This window comes from Oryctolagus cuniculus, chromosome 1, assembly GCF_964237555.1.
Source record: "Oryctolagus cuniculus chromosome 1, mOryCun1.1, whole genome shotgun sequence".
Lineage (NCBI taxonomy): Eukaryota > Metazoa > Chordata > Mammalia > Lagomorpha > Leporidae > Oryctolagus > Oryctolagus cuniculus.
In genome coordinates this window covers 237,442,068-237,466,325 of record NC_091432.1, presented here as the reverse complement: position 1 = coordinate 237,466,325, position 24,258 = coordinate 237,442,068, and the positions used below count along the sequence as shown (strand labels likewise).

Below are 24,258 nucleotides of genomic sequence, written 5' to 3'. Positions count from 1 at the left end.
GATGTCGTGACATTCCTTTAGGCATCACCACTGCACACCACGTGGGGCGGGGGGCACACGGGCCGCGCGGGGAGGGCTGATGCTGTACAAGGCGGCGGGCGTGCGGGGCAGGGTTGAAGACAGTCCTGAGCCGGCGTCTGCGGAATCCGGTCCCGGCAGCCGGCCCAGAGGAGGCTCAGCCTCTCGCAGTCCGGAGGGGGAGGCCTGGGGAGGCGGCTGCCCGCGGCAGAGCCAGGACGCCCTGGGGGCAGGGCAGGCAGGGCCAGCCGGTGCGTCGGGGAGGGGAAGAAGTGGCGCGGGCAGGGGTGGCCCCGGCGGGAGAAGGTGGCGCTCAGCTGCAGCGGCCAGCCAGGGCCGTGGGCCCCCACTGGGGCTCAGGGTGGTTGGTGGCTTGGGACGGACGGGCTGCCGGCCTACGCCCCCCAGCCCCTGGCCTGGGCCCACTGCTCAGAGACCCCGGGGGCCCTGCCTCTCCTGGAGCGCCCGCGGCCCTGCCCAACCGGCTGGGCTCTGGCCGTCCTCAGCCGCTCCGGTCGGCACCTTGGTCCAGCAGGGGCTGCCCGCCAGGCAGCAGCGGGGCGGGCGGGCGGGAGGCCCAGGGTGGGCAGTCTCTGGGGTGGGTGGGCTTCCCTCAGGCTTTCCCGAGCAGCAGGACCCATCAGTGTCCTTGGCCGGGCTAACTGGGCAGGTGGGCGCCTCCGGGGGCCTCACACCACGGTGCTGACCGAGGGATCTGAGAGGTTCAGCGGGCCCGTGATATCAGAGGGGTGGTACTGCTGCAAAATAGAAATACACAGACAGCGCCGTTAGCCCCCCGCGGGGCACGCGCGGCGGCCGGCCGGCGGGCGGCGCGGCCTGGGGAGGCGCCGGGGCTCTGCGTGGGCGGGGCGCCGTCCGTCCGTCCGTCCGTCCGTCCGCGGGGGGGGCGTCTCAGCTCTCCCTATGCCGGGAGCACAGCTGCAGCTGGCCCTCCTCCCTCTCAATAGCGCGTCGCGGCAGCACCGTGTCTTTTTGGTTTTGCAAAGGGCCGCGTCCACCCCCGGTGCTCTATAAATAAGAACCAAGAATCAATACCCGCCGGGATCCCAGCCCCGAGCGCCCCGCGCTGCCCTGGCCCAGACCGGCCGCAGGGCAGGGGCAGACGATCTCAGCAGCCGGACGACCCCACCCCCACGAAGGAGCCCGTCCCGCCCCCCACCTCCCTCCGAACAGGTGCCCGGCGCGAGAAGGAAGGTGGGAGCTGGGCCGCCCTCCCACGGGCCCGGCGGCGCGCTGATTCAGCCCTGCGGGGCGGGGCGGGGCGGGGCGGGGCTGGGGCGGGGCCGGCCCTTGCACAGGGGCTCGGGGGCGTGTCCTCGGTCGGCCACCGGGAAGACCTCTGAGCTGCACCTGCCTCAGCTACAGGCGGGGCCGGGGCGGGCGCCCCCCTCTGAAGTGGCCACCACCTGCAGGACGGCCAGCGCTGCTGCGGGTACCTGGGAGACCCTGCCCCCGCTCAGACCTGCCCACCCCCAGAGCCTCAGGTGCTGCCAGCTCCAGGGACCCGCACTCCGGGACCCAGAGCAGCTAGGCGCTCGCTCGCTCTCTCTGCCCCCAACGTGGACTGCTTTGTGGCCTGGATCTGCACTGGGGTGGCCGCAGGTCCCTCCTGCTCCCTGGCGCTGCCTGGTCTGCTTGGGTCCTACGACAGCCTCTGCACACCTTCAGCCCAGGTGTGTGCAGCTGGTACAGGGACGAGCAGGCAGGAGGCAGAGGGCTTCTGGGCTCAAAACCGGGGCGGGGGGGGGGTGGCCTCCTTCCCAGGGGCCTCTGCTTCCTGGGCCCATGTCTGGGGGCCTCAGTATCGCCCCAGACCATGCAGGCCAGGGCTCCGGGGCTGCCCCCACCCGTTCTCAGACCCTCCGGGGACTGCCACCCGACCTCCCTGCAGGGCCCCTGCTCGGCCTGCCACCCACTGCCACCCGGTCCCCACCTGACACAGTCCCCTGTTGCCAGGGGCCAGTTCCAACTCCAGGCCCCAGCTGTCCACCCAGATGGACCCAGGCCCGGCCCCCAGCCCCCAGCCCACACAGAGACCACATGGAAGATGCAACACGCATGGCTCTGGTGAGAGGCGAGACAGGTGTCCGGGGGGGCGGGGCCAGCGGCCAGACAGACGGACGGGATGGGACGTCACAGCTGCCCCTCCAGGGCCGTGGCGGGACGGGAGCGAGGGCGGCGGGCCCCTCTGGGGGAGGCGAGAGCGCCAGGGCCGTGGCAGAGCGGGGATGGCGTGGCCTCCCGGGGGCAGGGCCGCAGGGGGCTGAGCTGTGGTGAGGCTGACTGACTGACCAACACAGGACACGGCTTCGGATGGTGCGTGGGTCACGGCATGGGGGGCGGGGCAGACACACGGGGGAGGCCGGCCCGGCGCGGGCCGGGGGAGAGGTCGAGAGAGAGCACAGCACCGGCCGTGTGGGGCGCAGGGGCCAGGCGGCCGGGGCAGGGGTGGGATGAGAGGGGGCAGACAGACACGGAGGCAGGGAGCGAGGGGGCGTCGGAGACGTGGGACCGGGGTGCTCTCCCCCTTACCGTGTCTTTGGAGGACCTACGTCTCTTGAAGCTGGAAGCCAGGGTGGAGGTGAGAACCCTAAATGTGGCTTTCTTTTTAGGGTCAGGCTCTGCTCTACCACTCTTTCTATCCTAAAATGAATATGTATAAGTGATTAGACAGCTAAGGGTGGCGCCGCACCTGCCCTGGCCTGCTCCTGGGCGGCCACTCGGGCCTCACTCCTGCCTGCCTCCCTGCGCTGGACGGCTGAGCCGGCAGCCAGGCGTGCGGGGGTGCGCGGCCTCTCCGCGGCCTGACCTGGCTGGCGCTGGGGCTGGGAGGTGGGCCTGGCTCACAGGCGTCCCCGGGACGAGGAGGAGGAGGCGCTGCTGCCCCTCGGCCACGCCAGCCGCTCCGCGCACAGCCTGCTGACCCCCAAGGGCACACACACCGAGACTCAGCAGGGGGCTCAGGGGCCGAAGGCAGGAGTCGAGATGGCCTTGGAGCGAGACAGGAGCCTCGGCCAGGTCCCCGGGGGGCCTGTGGGGCCAAGAGCGAGAGCGGGCGGATGACAGGTGTGGGGGCTCCGGCAGCCTGGCCCCCCCACAGCCCTCGGTGCGGTGCCAACTTCGCCTCCAGACACCGGCTCCAGAACGGCGCCCAAAGAGAAGAGACCAGGGCCGCGGCCTGCCGGGGCCCGACCCCCGCCTCGGCCCTGCTGGCCGGGCCGGAGCAGCCTGCGGGCCAGGCTCGGCCGCCTCTGACCGGCGTCACAGAGCAGGGGACGCAGAGGGAGGGGGTTCCCAAGGTGCTGAGAGGCCTGGGGGGTGGTCGGCCGCGGGCCACGTGCGGGGAGGGGGCCCCCTGCCTTACCCTGCCTGCTTTTCTCCTACCGGACCGGCACCGGTGGGCGGCTCTGGAGACCGAGGGCCGGCTGGAGGCTCGGAGCAGGGCGTGGGCCTCCCTCCTCGGCCTGGCTCTGCAGTGGGCGGCCACCTACAGGCAGCCCCCTCCCCGGCCGCCCACGCGGGCCCCCCGGCCGCGGCTCCCAGCTCAGGTCCTGCCCCCGGGAGCCAGAGCCAGTGCGGCCGCCGCCGCCGCCTGGGGGCTGGCAGAGGGCCGGGCCCTGGGCAGCAGGCCTCGCAGGGTGGCCCACCCTACCTGCAGGTTCTTCCGCCACACGTTCACGGCGGCGAAGGCCAGCTGCATCTGCTTGCGCCGCGCGTCCTTGTGCCGCTTGTAGGCGATCTCGATGAAGATCAGGAAGATGCCGGCCACGATGCCGCCGGCCACCAGCATGAAGACCCCTGCGGGCCGGCGCCAGGCCTCAGCGGCTGCCGCGGCGCCGGCACGCGTGGGGGCGCGGGGGACGGGGCCCACCTGCCATGTTCTCGAAGGTGAGGGTCGCGGGGGCGTTGCTGCGCGAGTCACACTCCTGGTACCGCACCCACGTCTTGTCCAGGTCCTCCATGAAGCCGTTCTCGTGGGATCTGCGGGGCGGGGCGGGGGCTGTCGTGCGGGCGTGGCCGGGCGGGGCCTGCCAGGGCGCGGGGCGGGGCTTCCAGGGGCGGGGCCGGGGCTGCCGCGTGGGCGTGGCCTGCCAGGGCGCGGGGCGGGGCAGAGGCGGGACTGCCAAGTCTTGGGCAGGCTTCCTCAGGGCGGGGCCGGGTGGCCTGTGGGCGGGGCCTGCCAGGGCGCGGGGCGGGGCTTCCAGGGGCGGGGCCGGGGCTGCCGCGTGCGCGTGGCCGGTTAAGGCGCGGGGCGGGGCAGAGGCGGGACTGCCAAGTCCTGGGCAGCAGGCTTCCTCAGGGCGGGGCCGGGCGGCCTGTGGGCGGGGCCTGCCAGGGCGCGGGGCGGGGCTTCCACGGGGCGGGGCCTGGGCTGCCGCGTGGGCGTGGCCGGTTAAGGCGCGGGGCGGGGCAGAGGCGGGACTGCCAAGTCTTGGGCAGGCTTCCTCAGGGCGGGGCCGGGCGGCCTGTGGGCGGGGCCTGTCGCGGCGCGGGGCGGGGCCAGGCGCGGGCTCACTTGAGGATGGACAGCGACACGTTCTGCTTCCAGGGGCTGTCCTTGCGCATGCCGATGCCGAAGCCCGAGCGGAAGAAGAGCTCGCCCGTGGTCACCAGGTCGCACTTCTGCGACGCCTCGAACTCCAGCACCGCCGAGTCCCAGATGAAGGCGTGCAGCTTGCTGCGGGCGGGCGCGGTCAGCAGCCCGCGGCGGGCGCGCCCTCCCCCGCCCACCGGCGCCCCGCCCCGGACCCGCCTCACTTGTCCCTCACGGCCTGGATGGCCTCGGCCGCGCTCTCGTAGTTGTGCTTCTCCATGTGCCGGTACATGGTGCTCAGCTCCACCTGCCGCCGGAAGTAGATGTCCACCGAGCTCTGCTTCACGGTCGCGTAGATGAACTTGTCCGACGGGTTCCGCAGCTGCGGGCAGAGGCGCGCGCTCGCTCACAGCGGCCCCGGGCCGCGCCGCGCCCGCAGCCCGCCCGGGCCTCACCCGCGGGTCGTTGATGCCGGTGATGCGCTCCTCGGGCCGGTCCAGCACCAGGAAGGCCGCCAGGTTGGCGGTGTAGGAGGCCACGATGATCATGGCGAAGCCAGCCCACACCATGCCCAGGATGCGCGCCGAGAAGCTGCGCGGGGCGCCTGCGGGCGGAGGCCGCGGTCAGCGCCGTGCGGGCGCGGGTGCGCGTGCGGGCGCGGGGCCGGCGCGGCCTCACCTTCCCCGATGCCCGAGTTGAGCAAGACGCCCCAGGAGAACCACATGGCCGAGGACAGGGTCAGCGCGTCCTCCTCCTCCTCCTCGCTGTTCACCTTGAAGCGGCCGAAGGGGCTGCGGTGCGAAAGGGCAGGCGGGAGAGAGAGCGGCGGCGCGGCGCGGCCCGGCCGGCGAGGGGGCCCGCCCGCGGGGCTGGCGGCGCGGGCCCCGGCTCACCTGAAGCGGTCCAGCAGGTACAGCATCACGGCCACCACGTGCACCGACAGCCCCACGAGCAGCCACAGCGTGCTCTGGAAGGGCTGCATGAACGAGTCCAGCGTGCTCCGCGGGATCTCCTGGGGGCGCACGCGCGGTCAGCCCCGCGCCGGCCCGCCCGCCGCCCCTGCTCCGGCCCCGCGCCCCGCCGCCCCCGCTCCGGCCCCGCGCCCCGCCGCCCCTGCTCCCGCCCCGCCGGCCCCGCCGCCCCCGCTCCGGCCCCGCGCCCCGCCGCCCCTGCTCCGGCCCCGCGCCCCGCCGGCCCTGCTCCGGCCCCGCGCCCCGCCGCCCCCGCGCCGGCCCCGCGCCCCGCCGCCCCTGCTCCGGCCCCGCGCCCCGCCGCCCCCGCTCCGGCCCCGCGCCCCGCCGCCCCCGCTCCGGCCCCGCGCCCCGCCGCCCCTGCTCCCGCCCCGCCGGCCCCGCTGCCCCCGCGCCGGCCCCGCGCCCCGCCGCCCCTGCTCCGGCCCCGCGCCCCGCCGCCCCCGCTCCGGCCCCGCGCCCCGCCGCCCCTGCTCCGGCCCCGCGCCCCGCCGCCCCTGCTCCCGCCCCGCCGGCCCCGCCCACCTTCTTGACCAGGATCGTCAGGCCCTGGTACTTGAAGGGCTTGGAGAACTCGATGTACTGCGCGCGCTCGTTGTTGATGGTCAGCGGCGCCACGATCATGTCGGCCTGCCCGCTCAGCAGCTCCCCCATCATGCCGTTCCACTCCTTCTTGTTGCTGTTGTTGACCTGCGCGCGGCCGGGTCAGCGCCCGCCGAGGGTCCCCGCCCCGCCCCGCCCCGCCCCGCCCCAGCGGTCCCGGCCCCGCCCCGCCCCGCCCCGCCCCAGCGGTCCCGGCCCCGCCCCGCCCCAGGGGTCTCGGCCCCGCCCCGCCCCGCCCCAGCGGTCCCGGCCCCGCCCCGCCCCGCCCCAGCGGTCCCGGCCCCGCCCCGCCCCAGGGGTCTCGGCCCCGCCCCGCCCCAGCGGTCCCGGCCCCGCCCCGCCCCGCCCCAGGGGTCTCAGCCCCGCCCCGCCCCAGCGGTCCTGGCCCCGCCCCGCCCCAGCGGCCCCGCCCCGCCCCGCCCCAGCGGCCCCGCCCCGCCCCGCCCCAGCGGCCCCGCCCCGCCCCGCCCCGCCTACCCGCTCCTGCGTGCCGAACTTGCCGTCGGCCACCAGGTGCACCTCGTAGGTGAAGTTCATGGTGCGCGCCAGCTTGATGAGCAGGTCGATGCAGAAGCCGTAGCAGCACTGCGGCACGGTGTGGCGCGCTGCGGGCGAGGGCGGGCAGAGCTGGGCCCCGCGCCGCGCGCCCGCACCGCACCCGCCCACGCGCCCGCGCGCCCGGCCCGCGGCACTCACGGCTGCCCGGCGAGGTGTCGTTGGGCCCGGTGCAGATGACCTTCTTGACCGGGTCGCCGTTCACCGTGGACTCCTCCTTGCACGTCCCGTCGCTCAGCGTGGGCTTCACGTACACGAAGGGCTCCTGGTGGATCGTGACGATCTGCGGGGACAGGGCCCGAGGTGCTCCGCGCGCGCCCTCCACCCGGCCTCAAGCCCCCGACCCCGTCTGGGAGGGCCAGGCTGGGGCCGCGGGGCTGGGCCTGCGCGGGAGCGGGGAGGGAAGGGAGGCGGGACCCTGGCCCTGGGGGACCGCAGGCCCTGGTTTCAGACTTGGTGCGTTCCTTGCTCTGTTGCACAGGGGGTCCCGCGCTTGCAGAACAAGCAGAGCCGCAAGGGGCGGGGCCGTTTTCCCTGAGACTCGCAGCCCCTCCCCCACCGCCTGCCACGGAGCACTGCCACGGGTGGGGCTGCAGAGCCGAGAGACTCAGGAGAGCACCGGAGGAGACGGGGCCAGTGCCCGAGCCCAGAGGGGGACAGCGGCCAGGCCAAGGAGACTGCCTGGAGGGAAGGAGCGGCCAGCCAGGGGCTCCCGGAGGCCCAGGGCCGAGCGGCCTGGGGTAGCTGGGGGTGGTGAGGCGCCAGGACGCAGAGTGCTGGGGACAAGGTCCACACCAGGCACAGTGACCCTCCAGGCTGTCCCCCGCCAGCCCACCCTCAGGGTTGAATCAAGAGGGGTGCTGGGGGCAGCCAACCCGTCGTCGCCTGCCCCCCCGCTGTGCCCTGGGGAGGTCGGCAGCTGAGGCAGGCCCCCTCCTCGCTGCCTGTGGGCTGGGGGTCCCACCTTCAGCCTGGTGGACATCTGGTACCCTCGAGGCTTCTCAGTCTCCCCTCCCGGCCAGATGATCTTCCTGTCGTTGGGGATGACCTGGGGGTGGGAGTATGAGATGGAGGGTGGCCACGCAGGGGTCTCGGCCCCAGGACCCTAAGGCCCCAGCCCCCACCCCCTCATGACCCCCACCTACGTGGGTGCCGTTGTAGACGCCCACTTGCACCAGCTTGCGGTTCTGCAGGTTCATGATGCTGTAGTTGGCGAACTTGCGGTCCCCGTCCTCGTTGAACTCCACGCGGCCGGTCACGCCGTCCGCATACTTGGAGGACATCAGGACCCTGGGGGCCGCGTGTTCCGCTCATCAGGGGGCTGCTACCCCCACCCTGCAGGCCTCCAGGGCAGCCAGGGCCCTCCTGTCCCAGTCCTGGGAACAGCCAGGGTGAGGGTGGCCGCACAGGGGGTGGGCGTCTGCTGGCACCTCCAGCTTCCCTGCTACCTGGAGCACACACGTGCACACCTTCTACATACGTGCACATCTTCTACCTGGGGCACACACGTGCACGCCTTCTACATACGTGCACATCTTCTACCTGGGGCACACACGTGCACGCCTTCTACATACGTGCACATCTTCTACCTGGAGCACACATGTGCACGCCTTCTACATACGTGCACATCTTCTACCTGGGGCACACACGTGCACGCCTTCTACCTGGGGAACACACGTGCACACCTTCTACCTGGGCACACACATGTACACCTGCTACCTGGGGCACACATGTGCACGCCTTCTACCTGGGGAACACACATGCACGCCTTCTACCTGGGGCACACACGTGCACACCTTATACCTGGGGCACACACGTGCACACCTGCTACCTGGGGCACACACGTGCACGCCTGCTACCTGGGGCACACACGTGCACGCCTTCTACATACGTGTACATCTTCTACCTGGAGCACACACGTGCACACCTTCTACATACGTGTACATCTTCTACCTGGAGCACACACGTGCACGTCTGCTATCAGCAGGCACACACGTGCACGCCTTCTACCTGGGAGCACACTCGTGCTTGCCTTCTACATACGTGCACACCTTCTACCTGGGGCACACACGTGCACACCCTCTACCTGGGGCACACACGTGCACGCCTGCTATCTGCAGGCACACATGTACACACCTTCTACCTGGCAGCACACATGTGCACGCCTGCTATCTGCGGGCACACATGTGCACATCTTCTACATATGTGTACACCTTCTACCTGGCAGCACACACGTGCACACCTTCTACCTGGGAGCACACATGTACACGCCTTCTACCTGGCAGCACATACGTGCATGTCTGCTATCTGCGGGCACACACGTGCACATCTTCTACATATGTGTACATCTTCTACCTGGGAGCACACACGTGTACACCCTCTACCTGGGGCACACACGTGCACGCCTTCTACATACGTGTACATCTTCTACCTGGAGCACACACGTGCACGTCTGCTATCAGCAGGCACACACGTGCACGCCTTCTACCTGGGAGCACACTCGTGCTTGCCTTCTACATACGTGCACACCTTCTACCTGGGGCACACACGTGCACACCCTCTACCTGGGGCACACACGTGCACGCCTGCTATCTGCAGGCACACATGTACACACCTTCTACCTGGCAGCACACATGTGCACGCCTGCTATCTGCGGGCACACATGTGCACATCTTCTACATATGTGTACACCTTCTACCTGGCAGCACACACGTGCACACCTTCTACCTGGGAGCACACATGTACACGCCTTCTACCTGGCAGCACATACGTGCATGTCTGCTATCTGCGGGCACACACGTGCACATCTTCTACATATGTGTACATCTTCTACCTGGGAGCACACACGTGTACACCCTCTACCTGGAGCACACACGTGCACACCCTCTACCTGGGGCACACATGTGCACGCCTTCTACCTGGGGCACACACGTGCATGCGTGTGTGTGCTCACCAGCGACCCGCAGCAGGTGTGGGGCCGTGTGTGCAGGCCTTCCTGGTGGAGCTGTCCACCTGGGACTCTGGCCCCGCATGGCCTCCTCCGCCGACCCCCTGGGGCCCCGGACGCTCCCGGCGGGCGCGGCGCCGGCCTCACCTCTTGAAGAGCGGCCCGGTCTTCCAGATGTTGGTGTTGCCCACACAGCCGCGCGGCGGGTCGGTGATGTTCTCCTTCTCCAGCAGCTCGTGCACGGCCTGCGCCACCACGCCCACGGCGTCGCTGATGTGCGCGGACTCGTTCTTCCCGTTGATGAGCTGCAGCCCGATGATGCCTGCGGCGAGGCCGGCTCAGAGCCCGCGAGGCCGCCGCCGCCTCCCGCCCGCCCGCAGGCCCGGCCGTCCCGGCACTCGGCACTCACCGTCGGGGGCGTAGCGCAGGGCGTTCCCCGAGATCTCGCGCTCCCCCACCAGCCACACGTACCCCGAGCCGGTCATGTTCAGCATCGCGGCTGCGCGGTACACGGTGGCTGCGTCGTCCTCGCTGTGGGGCAGAGCGGGGTGACGGGCCAAGACCCAGGCGCCGCCGAGGCCTCTGGGGGCCGGCCTGGCTGGGCCCGGGCACCCGCACCTGCACCTGGGATACTCTGCCGGGGCTCAGCAGCCCTCGGGGAAGGCGCTGGGACCACCTCTGTGCCAGGAGGGGAAGCTGAGGCTCGCGAGTGCCCCTGGTGGGCAGAGTGGGGTTTGCGCCTAACTACGCCCCGAGCCCCTGTGACTTCGGGGACAGCCCCTGTCTGCAGCCCCCATGTTCAGATGGGGACTCGGGTGGGGGCTTCCGGGGAGTTGAGGGGCTGCTGCCTGCTGGGGTCGGCACAGAGCTCAGGGCCACACACCCTGGGCTCCCTCATGGGAGAGCCCCTGTGCACAGGGACACTGGGGGGCTGGGGCCTCCCTGGTGGTGACAAGGACCCCCCACACCGGGCCTGGCCAGGGACTGGGGCCCAGCCTCTCTGGTGCGCGGGCAGCAGAAGGCGTGCGTGGTGGGCGCTGGGCTGTTTGCACAGAGGCTGATGCTGGCGCCAGCTGCCCTCGTCTGCCCCAGGGCTCCGCCCCTGCGCTGTCAAGGAGGAGCCCACGGAGCAAAGCAAACCCTCAGCCTCTGCAGCCGGCCGGAAGCCCCAGCACACAGGCGGCCAGAGCGAGGGTGCCCGGCAGTGTCCAGGCTCTGCTCCCGGCCGCCGGCTCTGCCCACCAGGCTGGCAGAGGAGCCATCTTCTCAGTGCAGCCGGGTCTGGACCGGCGACACGGTGGAGTGACCGCGATCGGTGGGTGATGGTGGACAGAAGCCGATCAGCCACCCCACCTCCTCCCGACACCAACAATTTCAGGGAAAAAAAAACCACGAGGTTTGGAGCCAGCTCTCTGCACGCCATAGAAACCGCCACACTGAGCAGGGGCGGGCTCTGTGGCGCAGCGGGTAAAGCCTTCGCCTGCAGTGCCGGCATCTGGGCCCCTCGTCCCGCCCAGCTCCCTGCTGGTGCGCCTGGGAAGGCAGCGAGGGACGGCCCACGTGCTGGGCCCTGCACCCACGGGGGAGACCGGCTGGCGCTCCGGGCTCCGGGCTTCGACCTGGCCCAGCCCCAGCCATCATGGCCATCTGGGGAGTGGACCAGCAGATGGAAGACCTCTCCTCTCTCTCTCTCTCTCCTCTCTCTCTCTCTCCTCTCTCTCTCTCTCTCTCTCTCAAATCAATCGATCTTCTTTTTAAACAGGAAGCGGGTGTCACAGAGTCTCTGGGCAGCTCCAGGAGGGAGGGGCCGCGGTGGCCGTGAGGTCCAGGCTGCACTGTGGGGCCCCGGTCAGCTGCAAGCGTCCAGCCCTCCCAGCTCTCTCGGGCCAGGGGCCTGCGGTTCACCAACAGCGGGGTCGGTGGATGTGTGGCTGTGAGCGGTGCACACACACGTATGTAGCATGTGGTGTGTGCACGGTGCATGTACTGATGCACAAGGACGCGTGTGCAGGTCACGTTAGTGTGAATCGTGAGCGTGCAGCTGTTCCTGATTATGGCGTTGATGTGTGCGCTGTGTGCTGTGGTGTGCAAGAGGGGAAAGTGCGCCCTGTATGCATGTACATGTGTGTTGTGTGTGTACTATGTGCACACGTGTGTTGCATAATGTGTGCATGACTTGTGTGTGCACAGGTGAGGTACATAAGGTGTTCCTATGGTGGTGTGCAAATGGCATGTGCATGACTGTTGTGTTCACATGGCTCATGTATGTATACGACACATGCATGTGTGTGCCATGCGTGTCAGTATGTGGTGTGTATATGTGTGCTTATATGTGCACTGACATACGTGTGCTGTGCGATGTGCACGTGTGTGGTTTGTACATAGCATGTGCATCTGTGCACATGTACCCATGTTGTGCCTTGACACCATGTGTGCATGCGTAGTATGCACATGCATGTATGCCTGGTGTGCACAGGATATGTGCACTCTACAGTGTGCACATGGTGTATGCACCTGTGGTATACGTAGGCATGTGTGTTCCCATGTGTGGTGGACACGTGTGTGCATACGGTGTGAATGTGTGTGCATATGTGATGTGACTTTGGTGTGCCTGTGTATGTGCATGTGTGGTCTGTATTTGGAGTGTGCATGTGTGCACATGTGATGCAATGTGGCATGTGTGCACACATCTGTGTTTGTATGTTTGGTGCCGTTACATGAGCACATATATGGTACATGTATGGCATGCACACATGTGCACTTGTGTGCGTTGTGTATATGCTGTGTGTGCCGTGTGCAGTGCAGATGGTATGTGCCCGTGTGTGCATGTGTGAGCATCTATGGTATACACAGGTACGTGTTAGCCCGTGTGTGCGTGTGTGAGCATCTATGGTATACACAGGTACATGTTAGCCCGTGTGTGCATGTGTGAGCATCTATGGTATACACAGGTACATGTTAGCCCGTGTGTGCGTGTGTGAGCATCTATGGTATACACAGGTACATGTTAGCCCGTGTGTGCGTGTGTGAGCATCTATGGTATACACAGGTACATGTTAGCCCGTGTGTGCGTGTGTGAGCATCTATGGTATACACAGGTACATGTTAGCCCGTGTGTGCGTGTGTGAGCATCTATGGTATACACAGGTACATGTTAGCCCGTGTGTGTGGTGCACTTGTGTCCATGGGTGTATGCAGGCACGTGCGTATGTGGTTTAATCTGGTTGCCCACATGCAGGTGTATGTGGTGTGTATGTGTGTGCATACATGTGCACATGTGGTACAATGCAGCACTGTGTACACACTGTTTCATGGCACGTGTGTGTGTACACACTGTTTCATGGCACGTGTGTGTGCACTTCTGTGTGTTGTGCATATGGTGTGTCTGCATGCATGTGTGCATATGCCATGTTGGGGTGCATGTATGTGTGCACCTGTGGTGTATGTGTGTGCATACGGTGTGCACATGTGGTGTGGTGTGTGTATATGTGTGTGCATACGGGCTGCACTGTGTGCACATGTGGTGTGTGTGCACGTGTGTGCATATGCTGTATGTGTGTATATGGGTTGCACTGTGTGCACACGTGGTGTGGTATACGTGTGCGTGTACATGTGTGTGGTGTGAACATGCTCACACCTGTCTGCCATGACCATGTCTCTTCCCAGGGCTCTCAGCCACACCCCCAGGCCTGGCTGACCCTGGGGTCCACACGCCCAGCCTGTGTGGGTGCTGGGTGCCCAGGGCTCACGAGGCACAGCGATAACGGAGGCAAAGCCCCACCCGGCTCTCCTGGGCCCGGGACTGAGCTTCGTGGCTTGGATTTCCGTGCGGTTCTCCGGCCCGTGTCCCGGCGGCCACTGCAGTTGCGCTGAGCCTGGCAGGTCCAGCTTGGTGCGGCAGCTCCACTTGAGCGGCTGGACGCGTCCCCCGCTCTCGCTGCCCACCCGCCACGCCCGGTCTGCCTGGAGCCCCGCGATGAGTGAGCGGCTGTGAGCGGCGGGGGGTCTCTGTGCAGCCCTAGCCCTGGCCACGTCGTCCACCCTGTCTCCGGGAGCCCCTGGCGCCTTCCCCGCAGTTCCCACGCGGCTGAGGTTGAGGGCAGAGACCCCCGCCCCCGCCCCTGGATTTGCCGGGGAGGAGCAGCCGTGGCCCCACCCCCGCGGCGGCCGCGCTGGGCGAGCCACCACGTCCTCCCTCCCGGGGCAGGCAGGGCTGGGGGTGGGCACGCGGAGGCAGCGGCGAGCAGGCCTCACCTGGCCGAGAGGATGATGACCCTGGCCTCCAGCTCGCGCGCCTCCAGCAGCAGCGCCGTCACGTTCTTGGTCCCCGGGTCGAACTGCAGCACCTTCTCCGCCTGCGGTGCGAGCGGGGGCGTCAGCCGGCTGCCGCGGCAGGGACACGGCGCCTCAGGGGCAAGAGTCCAGCGGCGGGGCGGCGGCCCGCCTGCCACCTGCGCCTGCGCCTGCGCCTGCCTCGCTGGCTCCTGGCCTGGCCTGGCCCTGCCTCTCCTGTCTTCTTCCGCCGGCTGCTCTGCTCTGCCTGCCGCTCTCCTCCTGTCCTGCTGGTCTGCACTGGGCATGCAAGCTGAAGTGGACCCAGACTCAGGAAGAGGCGTGCAGCGGACAGGAAACAACGGAGTCTCGGAACCGGAACCACGGGGGCTCCTCGCGCTGCTCCGCAGCCCCCGGCAGCAGCGCCTCGGCCGGCTGGGTGGGCGGGTGCCCGCCCGGGTTCCGTGAGGAAGCCCTGGGGGTCCCGGAGTTTGGCATGCACTTCCCAGAGAGCGCTCCTCCTGCAGCCGGGCCCGCGGCGGGCGGCCGCCCACGCCTGCCCTCGCCTGCCTGCTGCCTGCCTCTCCGCCTGGCTCTGCTTCCTGCTGGGGCCTGCGGCTGGGCGCGGCATGGCGCCCGCGGCGCGCTAGCCGGTGGGTGGCGTGCACGTCCATGCATATATACCTTGGGTCCGCGCTTGTGGTCATAGGACAGTTGGTCGAGGTTTTCATAGTTCCTTTTTTTACTCTGATGGATAATGTGCACAGAGAAAATACGCAGACACAGAAGATTATCAACGGTCAGAAATGACGGAGCCAAGCATTCACACCGCCTCCTCGGCACCACTGCTCGCGGCCGCACCTGGAGCTCGCAAACACCGAGGCCCGGGGCGGGGCGGGGCGCGGGCGGGGCGGGGCGGGGCTCCGGCCTCGGAGCTCTGCTCTTGGGGGCCAGCGTCTCGGGAGAGAGGGGGCTCTGTCCGCGCCCACCCTCGGGGTCCCGCCTGCCGCCCCCAGCCCTGCCATGCACCTGCCGTGTGACCCCGCCCACCCCAGTCCTGCCTGTGGCCCAGCAGCCCCCAGCCCTGCTCCCAGCTCCCTCCCCACCTCCCGTCCTCCCACCTGCCTGGCTGAGGCCCAGGGCTTCCCTCCTCACTACCAGGAGGCCCACGTGTGTGTGTGTGTGCGTGCGTGTGCCTGCAGGGGGCTGTGTGCGCACCAGCTGATGACAGAGGAACACGTGTGTGTGGCAGCAGAGCCGCAGGGGCAGGTGCTGCGAGCAGCACCCGGGGGCCCGTGTGTGTCCGAGTGTGAGCCCACGGGCGGCCCGAGTCTGTGGCGGGGGGCGGAGCGTGATGAGAGCCTGCAGGGCGTGTCAGGCGTGCGCTTGTGTGTGTGAGCAGGGCCCGGGCGCACACGTGGCACGGAGTGTGTGTGCGTGCTGAGGAGGTGACCTGCCTGTCAGGTGCTGGGGGCGTGGCTCTGTCTCAGGGTGGGCGGGGCCCCATGCTCCCAGTCAGCCCTCCATCCCCGACTCCCCCATGACAGGTCCCCAGGCACCCCTGGGTCTGCCTCGCCGCCCCCCAGGCCCCTACTCCCTCCCTCCCGGGTCCTGAGCGCCCTGGCGGCCCAGATGGTTGCTAACTTGGAGGAAGCTTTGGCTTCACAGACAGATGGAGCTCCCCAGCCCCTCTGGGCCCCCCAGTCGGGGCCTCCCTCCCTCTCTGCACACCCTGGACGCTGGGGCTGGGAGGTGGTCTGGGTCCCCTCTGACTGGCGAGGAAGGCAGTGGGGGTCGCTGGGACCCCCCGCCCTCAGGGAATCCTGGCTCAGTCCATAGCAGCACAGGGTGGAGCTGGGCCGGGGTGGGGAGGGGGCTCTGTGTCCAGGAGCCAGGGTCTGCCAGGTGTGGGCAGGGGAGGGGTCCAGGCACAGCTGGAGGGCCTGAAGGAGGCCCCCCGGGCAGGAGTGGCGGAGGCCTGGGTGGGCCTCGGTGTGGCGGGGCTCCAGGAGGAGCAGGTGGAACAGGCCTGGGGGGCCCGCGGGGGTGGCTGCCACCCGAAGAAGCCCCCAGGGCGGGGCGGGGCGGGGCGGGGCGGGGCGGGGGGGGGTGTTTGCGGAGCTCCAGGTGGTCCGGCCCTGGCCCCGCAGGGACTGACACGAAGGAGATTCGACTAATGGCAAAGCGAGTGAAATGAGCCGAGGACAGGCCGGGGCGGGCGCCCGCCGGGGCGGGGCTGCCGGCCAGCACGATGGAGAGAGAGTCACACGGAGCCACAGACAGCAGCGCGGACCCGCGCCCCGGCCGCGCGCGCCGCCCACCTTGGACTCGCGCTCCTCCAGCAGCGTCTCCAGGCGCTTCTGCGCCGCGCGGCCCTCGTGGTCGTCGCTCACCAGCAGGATCACGTGGCTCCAGCTGTACACCCGCATCATCTCGAACCACACGCTGGACTGGTGCGAGTAGGGCGGCACCGTGCGCAGGAAGCTCAGGTGGATGCTCTGCGGGGGGCGGGGCGTGAGGGCCGGCCCGCCCGCCCCGCCCCGCGCCCCGGCGCCAGGCCACGCCCACGGAGGCGGGGCTCAGGACATGCCCAGCGGCTGTCAGTCATGGGTGTTTTGGGGAGTCTTCACTCTTTCAAGTCCCGTCCACCCCCTCCTGGGGTCACCGCTGGCTGGCCCTGCCCGCGTCTCAGCGTCAGCTTCCAGGGAAAGCCAGGGGCCGCCCGCAGGACCCGCGTCTCTGGGAGCCCGGGGAAGCCCTGTAGAGTGAGCCCGGGACTGCCACTTTGTGCCTGGGGCTGTGCCCTGTCCCTGGGAGCCTCTGGGGCCCCGGGAGCCTGTGCCTGGCCCTGCCTCGGGTCTGCGGGTGTGTTGGGCACGGGGGCCCTGGCCCTGCCTCGGGTCTGGGGGTGTGCTGGGCACGGGGACCCTGGCCCTGGCCCTGCCTTGGGTCTGTGGGTGTGCTGGGCACAGGGACCCTGGCCCTGCCTTGGGTCTGCGGGTGTGTTGGGCACGGGGACCCTGGCACTGCCTTGGGTCTGCGGGTGTGCTGGGCACAGGGACCCTGGCACTGCCTTGGGTCTGCGGGTGTGCTGGGCACAGGGGCCCTGGCCCTGCCTCGGGTCTGGGGTGTGTTGGGCACAGGGGCCCTGGCCCTGCCTTGGGTCTGCGGGTGTGTTGGGCACGGGGACCCTGGTCCTGGCCCTGCCTCGGGTCTGCGGGTGTGCTGGGCACGGGGACCCTGGTCCTGGCCCTGCCTCGGGTCTGCGGGTGTGCTGGGCACAGGGACCCTGGCCCTGCCTCGGGTCTGGGGTGTGTTGGGCACAGGGGCCCTGGCCCTGCCTTGGGTCTGCGGGTGTGTTGGGCACGGGGACCCTGTTCCTGGCCCTGCCTTGGGTCTGCGGGTGTGCTGGGCACGGGGACCCTGGTCCTGGCCCTGCCTCGGGTCTGCGGGTGTGCTGGGCACGGGGACCCTGGTCCTGGCCCTGCCTCGGGTCTGCGGGTATGCTGGGCACAGGGACCCTGGCACTGCCTCGGGTCTGCGGGTGTGTTGGGCACAGGGACCCTGGCACTGCCTTGGGTCTGCGGGTGTGTTGGGCACAGGGGCCCTGGCACTGCCTTGGGTCTGCGGGTGTGTTGGGCACAGGGACCCTGGCACTGCCTTGGGTCTGCGGGTGTGTTGGGCACAGGGGCCCTGGCCCTGCCTTGGGTCTGCGGGTGTGCTGGGCACGGGGACCCTGGCCCTGCCTCGGGTCTGCGGGTGTGTTGGGCACAGGGACCCTGGCCCTGGCCCTGCCTTGGGTCTGGGGGTGTGTTGGGCACGGGGACCCTGGCCCTGCCTCGGGTCTGCGGGTGTGTTGGGCACGGGGACCCTGGCCCTGCCTCGGGTCTGCGGGTGTGTTGGGCACGGGGACCCTGGCCCTGCCTCGGGTCTGCGGGTGTGTTGGGCACGGGGACCCTGGCCCTGCCTCGGGTCTGCGGGTGTGCTGGGCACGGGGACCCTGGCCCTGCCTCGGGTCTGCGGGTGTGCTGGGCACAGGGGCCCTGGCCCTGACCCTGCCGTTGGCCTCATGGGGACCCTGGAGTTGCCGCTCTGCCTTCCCTCAAGAACAGCCTTGTCTCCTTTCAGGAGGACTCAGGGCCCAGGAGGGGCACACGGGGCCCAGGACTGTGTCCGCTTTGTCTGGCTGAGGCCTCGGGCGCCTGGGAGGAGGGTTGGATGTCCCTGTCTCCCGCCCCGGGGGCCCTGCTGGAGGACCCCACTAGCCCAGGCAGCCTGGCCCCCTCCGCCTCCACCCCTCCCCCGCGGCAGCCTGAGGCTGCCTGAGGCAGGTGCACCTGGGGGTGAGCTCAGGCGGGGTCTGTGGCCCTGCCGTGAGTGCAGCCCTCGCAGTCCCTGGGGGCTGCCATGTGCCCCAGTCATGGGCAGACTGAGGCTGTGGGAGTGAGTGCGTGCAACTGCAGTGTGCAGGTGACCACACGTGTGTGACAGCGTGTGGGCTGTGAGAGCACACACGTGTGCATGTGAATTCTGTGAGAGGCAGGAGGGAGTGTGTGGTTGTGAGTATGCACATGTGTGTGCAGGAGCATGGGTGACTTGTGTGCACATCTGGGAGACTGCGAGAGTGTGAGTGTGTGTGTGGCCGTGTGTGACTGTGAGTGTGTGTGTGAATGAGTATAGGTGTGTGTGTGACCATGGAGTGTGAATGTGAGTGTGTGACTGTGGCTGTGAGTGTGTGTGGCTGTGTGTGTGACTGTGTGTCTCTGTATGTGTGTGAGACTGTGTGTGACTCTATGTATGTGTGAATGTGAATGAGTGTGAGTATTGTGTGTGGTTGTGTGTGTAACTATGTGACTGTGAGTGTGAATGTGTGTGCCTATGTGTGTGAGGCTGTGTATGTGTGTGACTGTATGTGTGAATGTGAATGAGTGTGGGTGTTGTGTGTGTGAGTGTGAATGTGTGTGTGTGAATGTGTGTGAGGCTGTGTGTGTATGTGGCTGTGTGTGACTGTACGTGTGAATGTTAATGAGTGTGGCTGTTGTGTGTGTGAGGCTGTGTATGTGTGTGACTGTATGTGTAAATGTGAATGAGTGTGGGTGTTGTGTGTGGGTGAGTGTGAGTGTGTGTGAGTGTGAATGTGACTGTGAGTGTGACTGAGTGTGAAAGTGTGTGATTGTGTGTGACTGTATGTGTGAATGTGAATGAGTGTGGGTGTTGTGTGTGTGAGTGTGTGTGAGTGTGACTGTGTGTGACTGTGAGTGTGAATGTGTGTGAATGTGAATGAGTGTGGGTGTTGTGTGTGTGAGTGTGACTGTGTGTGTGGCTGTGTGAGTGTGACTGTGTGTGTGACTGTGAGTGTGAATGTGTGTGCACCACCATGCTGCTCCTTGAGTCCTGGCCGGGCGGGGTCACTGGAGCTGAGCTCCCCGATGGACAGCTGCAGCTCCGGGGCCGGCGGTCAGGCTTACCTTGTCGGAGTAGATGGACATGCGAGTGGTCAGTCCCAGCACAGGGATTCGGTAGAAGCCAGCTGTGTATGAGACGGGGGTGGGGGTGAAGTGGTCGTTGGGGGTAGGCGGGTGGCTAACCAGGATGGCGTAGACCTGTGGACACGGGGGCGGGAGGACACGGTCAGCTTGGTAGGCTAGGCCCTGCCCCGGAGCCGGAGACCTGGAGCCGCAGGGGCGGAACCCAGCTGAGCACAGCTGCAGACACACTCACAGCACAGCCAGGAGAGCCTGGCCGTCCCCATTCCCTGACCAGTCCTGCGGCAGAGATGGAGGCGGCCGAGGAGGTGCCCAGGGAGATGAAGCTCCCGCCAGCCCCTCCTGTCCCTCCTGCTGCTGACAGGGCCCTGGACGGCCACCCTGAGGCAGGTGTAAGACCTCCCAGAGAGAGGGGCTGGCCTGTGATGTCCCTTCCTGTGCAGGGGGGCCCCTGGGGGGTAATGGGGAGAATGGCTGGCTTGGCACCACCATCTAGGCCACCGCCATCCCCCTCCCTGGTCAAGGAGGGCGCCGGCCACCCCTGGAGACAGGGCAGGCAGCCCTGAGGGAGGCCAGCACTGCCCAGAGCCCTGCATCGGGGAGCTGCGTGCCGGCCTGAGGCAGGGGTTGGGGAGGGCCTGGGGGCAGCCTGGCCTTCTGAGCCTCCCCCATGGCAGGGGCTCTGCTTCCTGGAGCGGGTGCTTCCTGCTCCCCTGCAGCCCCTCTCCAGGCAGAGGGGCCGCCTAAGGGACCTGCACGTCCAGCTCTGCCTTTGCCCTCGTCGTGGGTCCCCCTGCTTCTGCAACAAGGGGAGGTGTGCAGGAGGCTGGAGCTGGACGTCTGCAGTGCCCGGCCACGGGGCAGGTCTGAGAGGGTGGGCTCCCGCACTGGCCGTCCTGAGGGCCAGAGCGATGAGTGAGTCGGGTCCCACCTGGACCCCCAGACAGAAGGCATGACTGGGCCATTGGCCCCAGAGGCCCATGATGCTCCGGGCTGGGGCGTGGGGATGGGCGTGCAGGGGAGTCCATCGATAGATATAGTTCATTCATTCGAGAGACAGAGACAAAAAGAAGCAGAGCTCTTTTAACCCCTGGTTCACTCCCCAAATGCCAGGAACAGCCGGGGCTGGGCCAAGCCAAAGGTAGGAGCCAGGAGCTCCATCCGGGTCTCCCACCTGGGTGGCAGGGGCCGGAGCACTTGTGCCCAGGGAGCCGGAGAGGGATGAAAGCCAGGACCTCTGACGCACTGGCACCAGCCAGCGCCTTCTCTGGCGTCTCCTGGCTGGGCCACGCATCTGCCCCAGGAGCCGCGTGTCTGGGTTTCTGAGGGAAAAGGTCTCCCTGCCCCAGCTCACACCGGCCGTCGCCACCCAGGGCCGCTCAGCAGAGGGCCACGGGTCAGCGCCTGTGCGAGCGCGCGTGCGCGTGCGTGTGCACGGCCAGGCAGGGGCTCAGCAGCGCGTATGGGTGCACGGCTGGGTCTGGGCCCGCCGAGCAGTGTGCACGCGTGTGTGCCGGTGTCACGTGTTCTGTGCGTGCGTGTGAGCGCGCGTGTCTGCCCCGCCTCTTACATAAAAGGCTGCTGTGCAGCTGGGGGCGGACAGCTCCCGCAGCCGGGACGCGTCCTCCCCCGCAGCTCACACGGCGCCCGCACTTGTCACATGCGCAGCCCTGCTCCCGCTCCCGCCCCTGCCGGCACCCCGCTTCCACGCCTGGGCCGTTTCCTGACAGCCAGACAATGGGGCGGGGGAAGGGAGGGAGGCTCCGGGAGCAGAAGTCAAGATGGCCCCGGGCCCCACCCTGCTTAAACCCGCAGCAGCGCCTGGGGTTGGAGTAGCGCGCCTGCCCCTGTGCGGGGCGCGCGTCCCTTGCCGGCACAAACCTCGCACGCCGGCGCGGGGGAGCCCCAGGCCCCTTCTGCGGGCCGGCCGTGGGGGCAGCGGGCACGGGGAAGGGGGTCTCTCCGGAACGGGGCGGGGCGGGGCGGCGGGCACCTGGCTGGAGATGAGGTCCTCGCACACCGACAGGGCCATCTGGATGGCGTTGGGCTTGTGCGTGACCGACGTGGCGTTGAGCTGGATCTTCCAGGAGCCGTGGCGCTTGTTGGCCTGGCTCACGGCCTCGCGGAACATCTGCTCGTGCTTCCGCGTGCTCAGCACCGCGCCGATGTTGACGATCTTGGGGTCGCAGGCGGCGCGGGCGAAGGAGCAGGAGAAGAGCAGGGCGAGCGTCAGCAGATGCATGGTGCTCATGGGCTCCGGCCGCGGCGGGCCTGGCTCGGGGCAGCGCCGACGCGGGGCCCGCGGGGCATCCCCGGCGGGCTGGGGGCGCCGCGTCTCCCCGCCCCGAGCCGCGGTGCGGAGCGCGCCGGCGCTGTCCGCGGTGCTGAAGCGGCTCCGCGGCGGCTCCCCGCGCCCCGCGCGCAGAGGACTCGCCGGTCCCGGTCCCGACGCTGCGGCGACTGCGGCAGCAGCGGAGCCCGGAGCCCGCACCAGGTCTCTGCGTCTCTCGCCGCCCCCGCTTCCCAACGCGGAGCGGAGCGTGCGCTTGCGTTCCCGTGCGCGCGCGAGTGCGTGTGCGCGCCCGCTGCGGGGTGGGGGGTCCCCAGCCGACCGGCGCCGACTCGCGCGGGCTGCGTCGAGAGGTGAGGGGCCTGTGCCACCGCGGGCAGCCTGCACCCCTTCGCGTTTTTTGCGGGGCCAGGCTGTCCCGCCGGCTTGTGCGCGTGCACGAGTGCTATTTCGGGGCGGCTGGTGCAGCCCCAGGCCGTCTGTTCCGAGGAACCCTAAGCCGTGCCCGCTGGGGAGGGAGACGGGCTTCCATCCTCACAGGGAGCAGAAAGGGGACAGGGACCCCAATCCCCTGGACCACGTGACTCGGATCCCCAGGTCAAGAGCAAGAAGGGTGCCGTGCTGCCCCCACGTGCTGAGCCCCATTTCCCAGGAGAGGTTGGGGTTCTGGTCCCCAACTGTGGGGCTGAGGCCGCACATCAGGCGCCCCTCCCTCTCGCGCGCTCCTCGCCCTGGGGGTCCTCGCCAGCCGGATCCTTTGTCCTCTCCACGCATCCCTCTGCCTAACTCCGCCCCTTGCCAGTGACGTCACGGTTTCCAGTAGCAACCGAGGATTCTGCAGTCCGCATGGCCAAAGCCCCCAGTGGGCAGAAAGTGGGATCCTCCCGGCACCTAAGCGCTGGCCTCAGCGGTGCAGCATCGGGGTCCCATGCCTCACGCCCGCTGCGTCTTCACGCACGCTGTGGGGCCCCCTGAGCCAAGAGGAGAGCCAGAGGCTGTGGGGGTGCGGGGGCTGCCCGGCTCCCGCTCCCCGCCCTGGCTATTAGAGCAGGGGCCAGCGCTTGGGCTCGGGAGCCCCCTGGTTCTGCGGCCCAGGAACGCAGCAGGGCGGACACTGGCGCGGGGCCAGGGCATGGCCCCCGCTGGCCTGGGTCTGGGGGCTCGGCGCCGTGGCAGTGCGGGGAGGAGGGGGCTCAGCGAGGCGGCTGGCTTCAGAAGCCGGGTTCCCGGTGCCGTGGGCGCCGCGCAGCCGCCGCGCAGCCCTGGTCAGGGCCAGGCTCCATCTAGGGCTTCTGTCCCCAGGGCCGTGTGGGGGCTTCCCGGGGCCCTGTTCTTTGCTTTTCCTGGGGGCAGCGCGGCGAGGCCCTCAGGGCCTGGGCTGCCTGTCCGGCTGCTGCGGCCCGGCATGGGCTGGGCCTGGGCCCTCTGAGTCCAGCTGCGACCTGGGGTGCTGCCCGGCGCCCTCTACCGCCCCCTGCCGCCCATCTCCTGGGGTTTCCCCTCTGCTGAGACCCGCGGGCAGGGGACTGCCGCCGGCTTGCGGCTGCTCCACTCCAACTCCGAGGTCCTGGAAGGGGCTGTCGATCACAGGCATAGTCCCTCCTTGGCCTCAGTGGATTGGCCAAGAGGTTTTCATATGACCCAAGTAGACCAATCAGGATTATTGCCTGGAATTTTGGGCAGATCAGGCCCTGGGATTGGACTTGGCTGCACATCCCAAGTGCAGGGGTCTGGGAGTGGGGCTCAGGGCCACCTGTGGACACTTTGATCAGGAGGAGGAGCTGACGGGCAGGGAAGAAGGGACAGGTGCGTGGCTGACCAAGTGGGCAGAGGTCAGGCCCTGTCTGGGAGGTGGGGGGGGGGGATGGGGCTGACCCTCGCAGGCCTGGCCACAGGCAAATAAATGGTCCCTCACTGGGGCTAAAGGACCCTCACAGAGAACAAGCCCAGACACTGAGGAGGCGACCTTGCTACCCCCGCCTGACTCCCCCTGTGCCCCCTCCAGGCTGGCTCCTGCGTGCCCCCACTGTGGGCCTGCACCTCCCAGCTCTGCCTGCGTGCTGGCCCTGCAAGCACTGGGGTGCAGCTCTGGAGAGCTGTGGGAAAGCAAGGCCCTGGCCCGCGAACAGCACAGAACCGCCTGAGGCTCTCACTTTCTGAACAGCAGGAAATGGAGGAGCCAGGACGGGGGGGGGGGGGGGGGCTGTCCTCGGCCGCCAGGCTCTCCAGGGCGCACTGCAAAGTGGCTACCGCCAGGGTGAGGCCCGGGAAGAACGCCCCTCCCCTGGGGACACCGGCCAGCGCCTGGACACGAGGACACTCAGGTGGCCCCGGGAGATGCCAGTGTGGAGAGGAAGTCCACGCCGAGGGCCACAGGAGCCCAGCACCTGGGAAGTGGCCAGCATCCGGCACGGCCGCAGCCGCATGAGGTGCTGAGCCTGAACCTGCCTGTCACCTGCTCCCCAGTCCCCGCCCCCAGGGAACCAGGGGTCTGGCAAAGATAACTCGGAGCTGACAGCAAGTGGCCAATCAGTGAGAGGAAAAGTCGGACTCCACGAGAC

General features: G+C 68.6%; 1 protein-coding gene across 10 annotated transcripts; it reads right to left on the bottom strand.

The window, feature by feature from the left end:
* Positions 1-2: 2 nt before the first annotated feature.
* On the bottom strand, positions 3-22,187 carry GRIN1 (glutamate ionotropic receptor NMDA type subunit 1). Of its 10 annotated transcripts, none has more exons than XM_070059507.1 (21): positions 21,401-21,792; positions 19,390-19,524; positions 16,243-16,419; positions 14,606-14,668; positions 13,904-14,004; positions 10,059-10,180; positions 9,797-9,971; positions 7,848-7,992; positions 7,667-7,750; positions 6,844-6,985; positions 6,625-6,752; positions 6,070-6,234; positions 5,467-5,585; positions 5,252-5,364; positions 5,029-5,177; positions 4,798-4,955; positions 4,556-4,717; positions 3,911-4,020; positions 3,692-3,837; positions 2,572-2,682; positions 3-1,047 (listed from the first exon to the last, which is right to left on the bottom strand). In XM_070059507.1, the coding sequence occupies exons 1-21, from the start codon at positions 21,656-21,658 to the stop codon at positions 931-933; spliced, it is 2,880 nt and encodes a 959-aa protein (XP_069915608.1). In that variant the 5' UTR covers positions 21,659-21,792; the 3' UTR covers positions 3-930. The 10 variants fall into 10 exon arrangements, with proteins under 10 accessions (XP_069915608.1, XP_069915620.1, XP_069915634.1 ...); XM_070059519.1 differs by having other exon boundaries at positions 3-776; XM_070059533.1 differs by lacking the exon at positions 2,572-2,682.
* Between the last annotated feature and the right edge of the window lie 2,071 nt (positions 22,188-24,258).

Coding starts and splice junctions, on each gene's coding strand:
- GRIN1 (XM_070059500.1), bottom strand. CDS start 21,658: ATGAGCACCATGCATCTGCTGACGCTCGCCCTGCTCTTCTCCTGCTCC. Junction 7,993..9,796: donor ACCGGGCCGCTCTTCAAGAG/GTGAGGCCGGCG, acceptor CGCGGCCCCCAG/GGTCCTGATGTCCTCCAAGT. Junction 4,021..4,555: donor GTGTCGCTGTCCATCCTCAA/GTGAGCCCGCGC, acceptor CCCGCCCCGCAG/ATCCCACGAGAACGGCTTCA.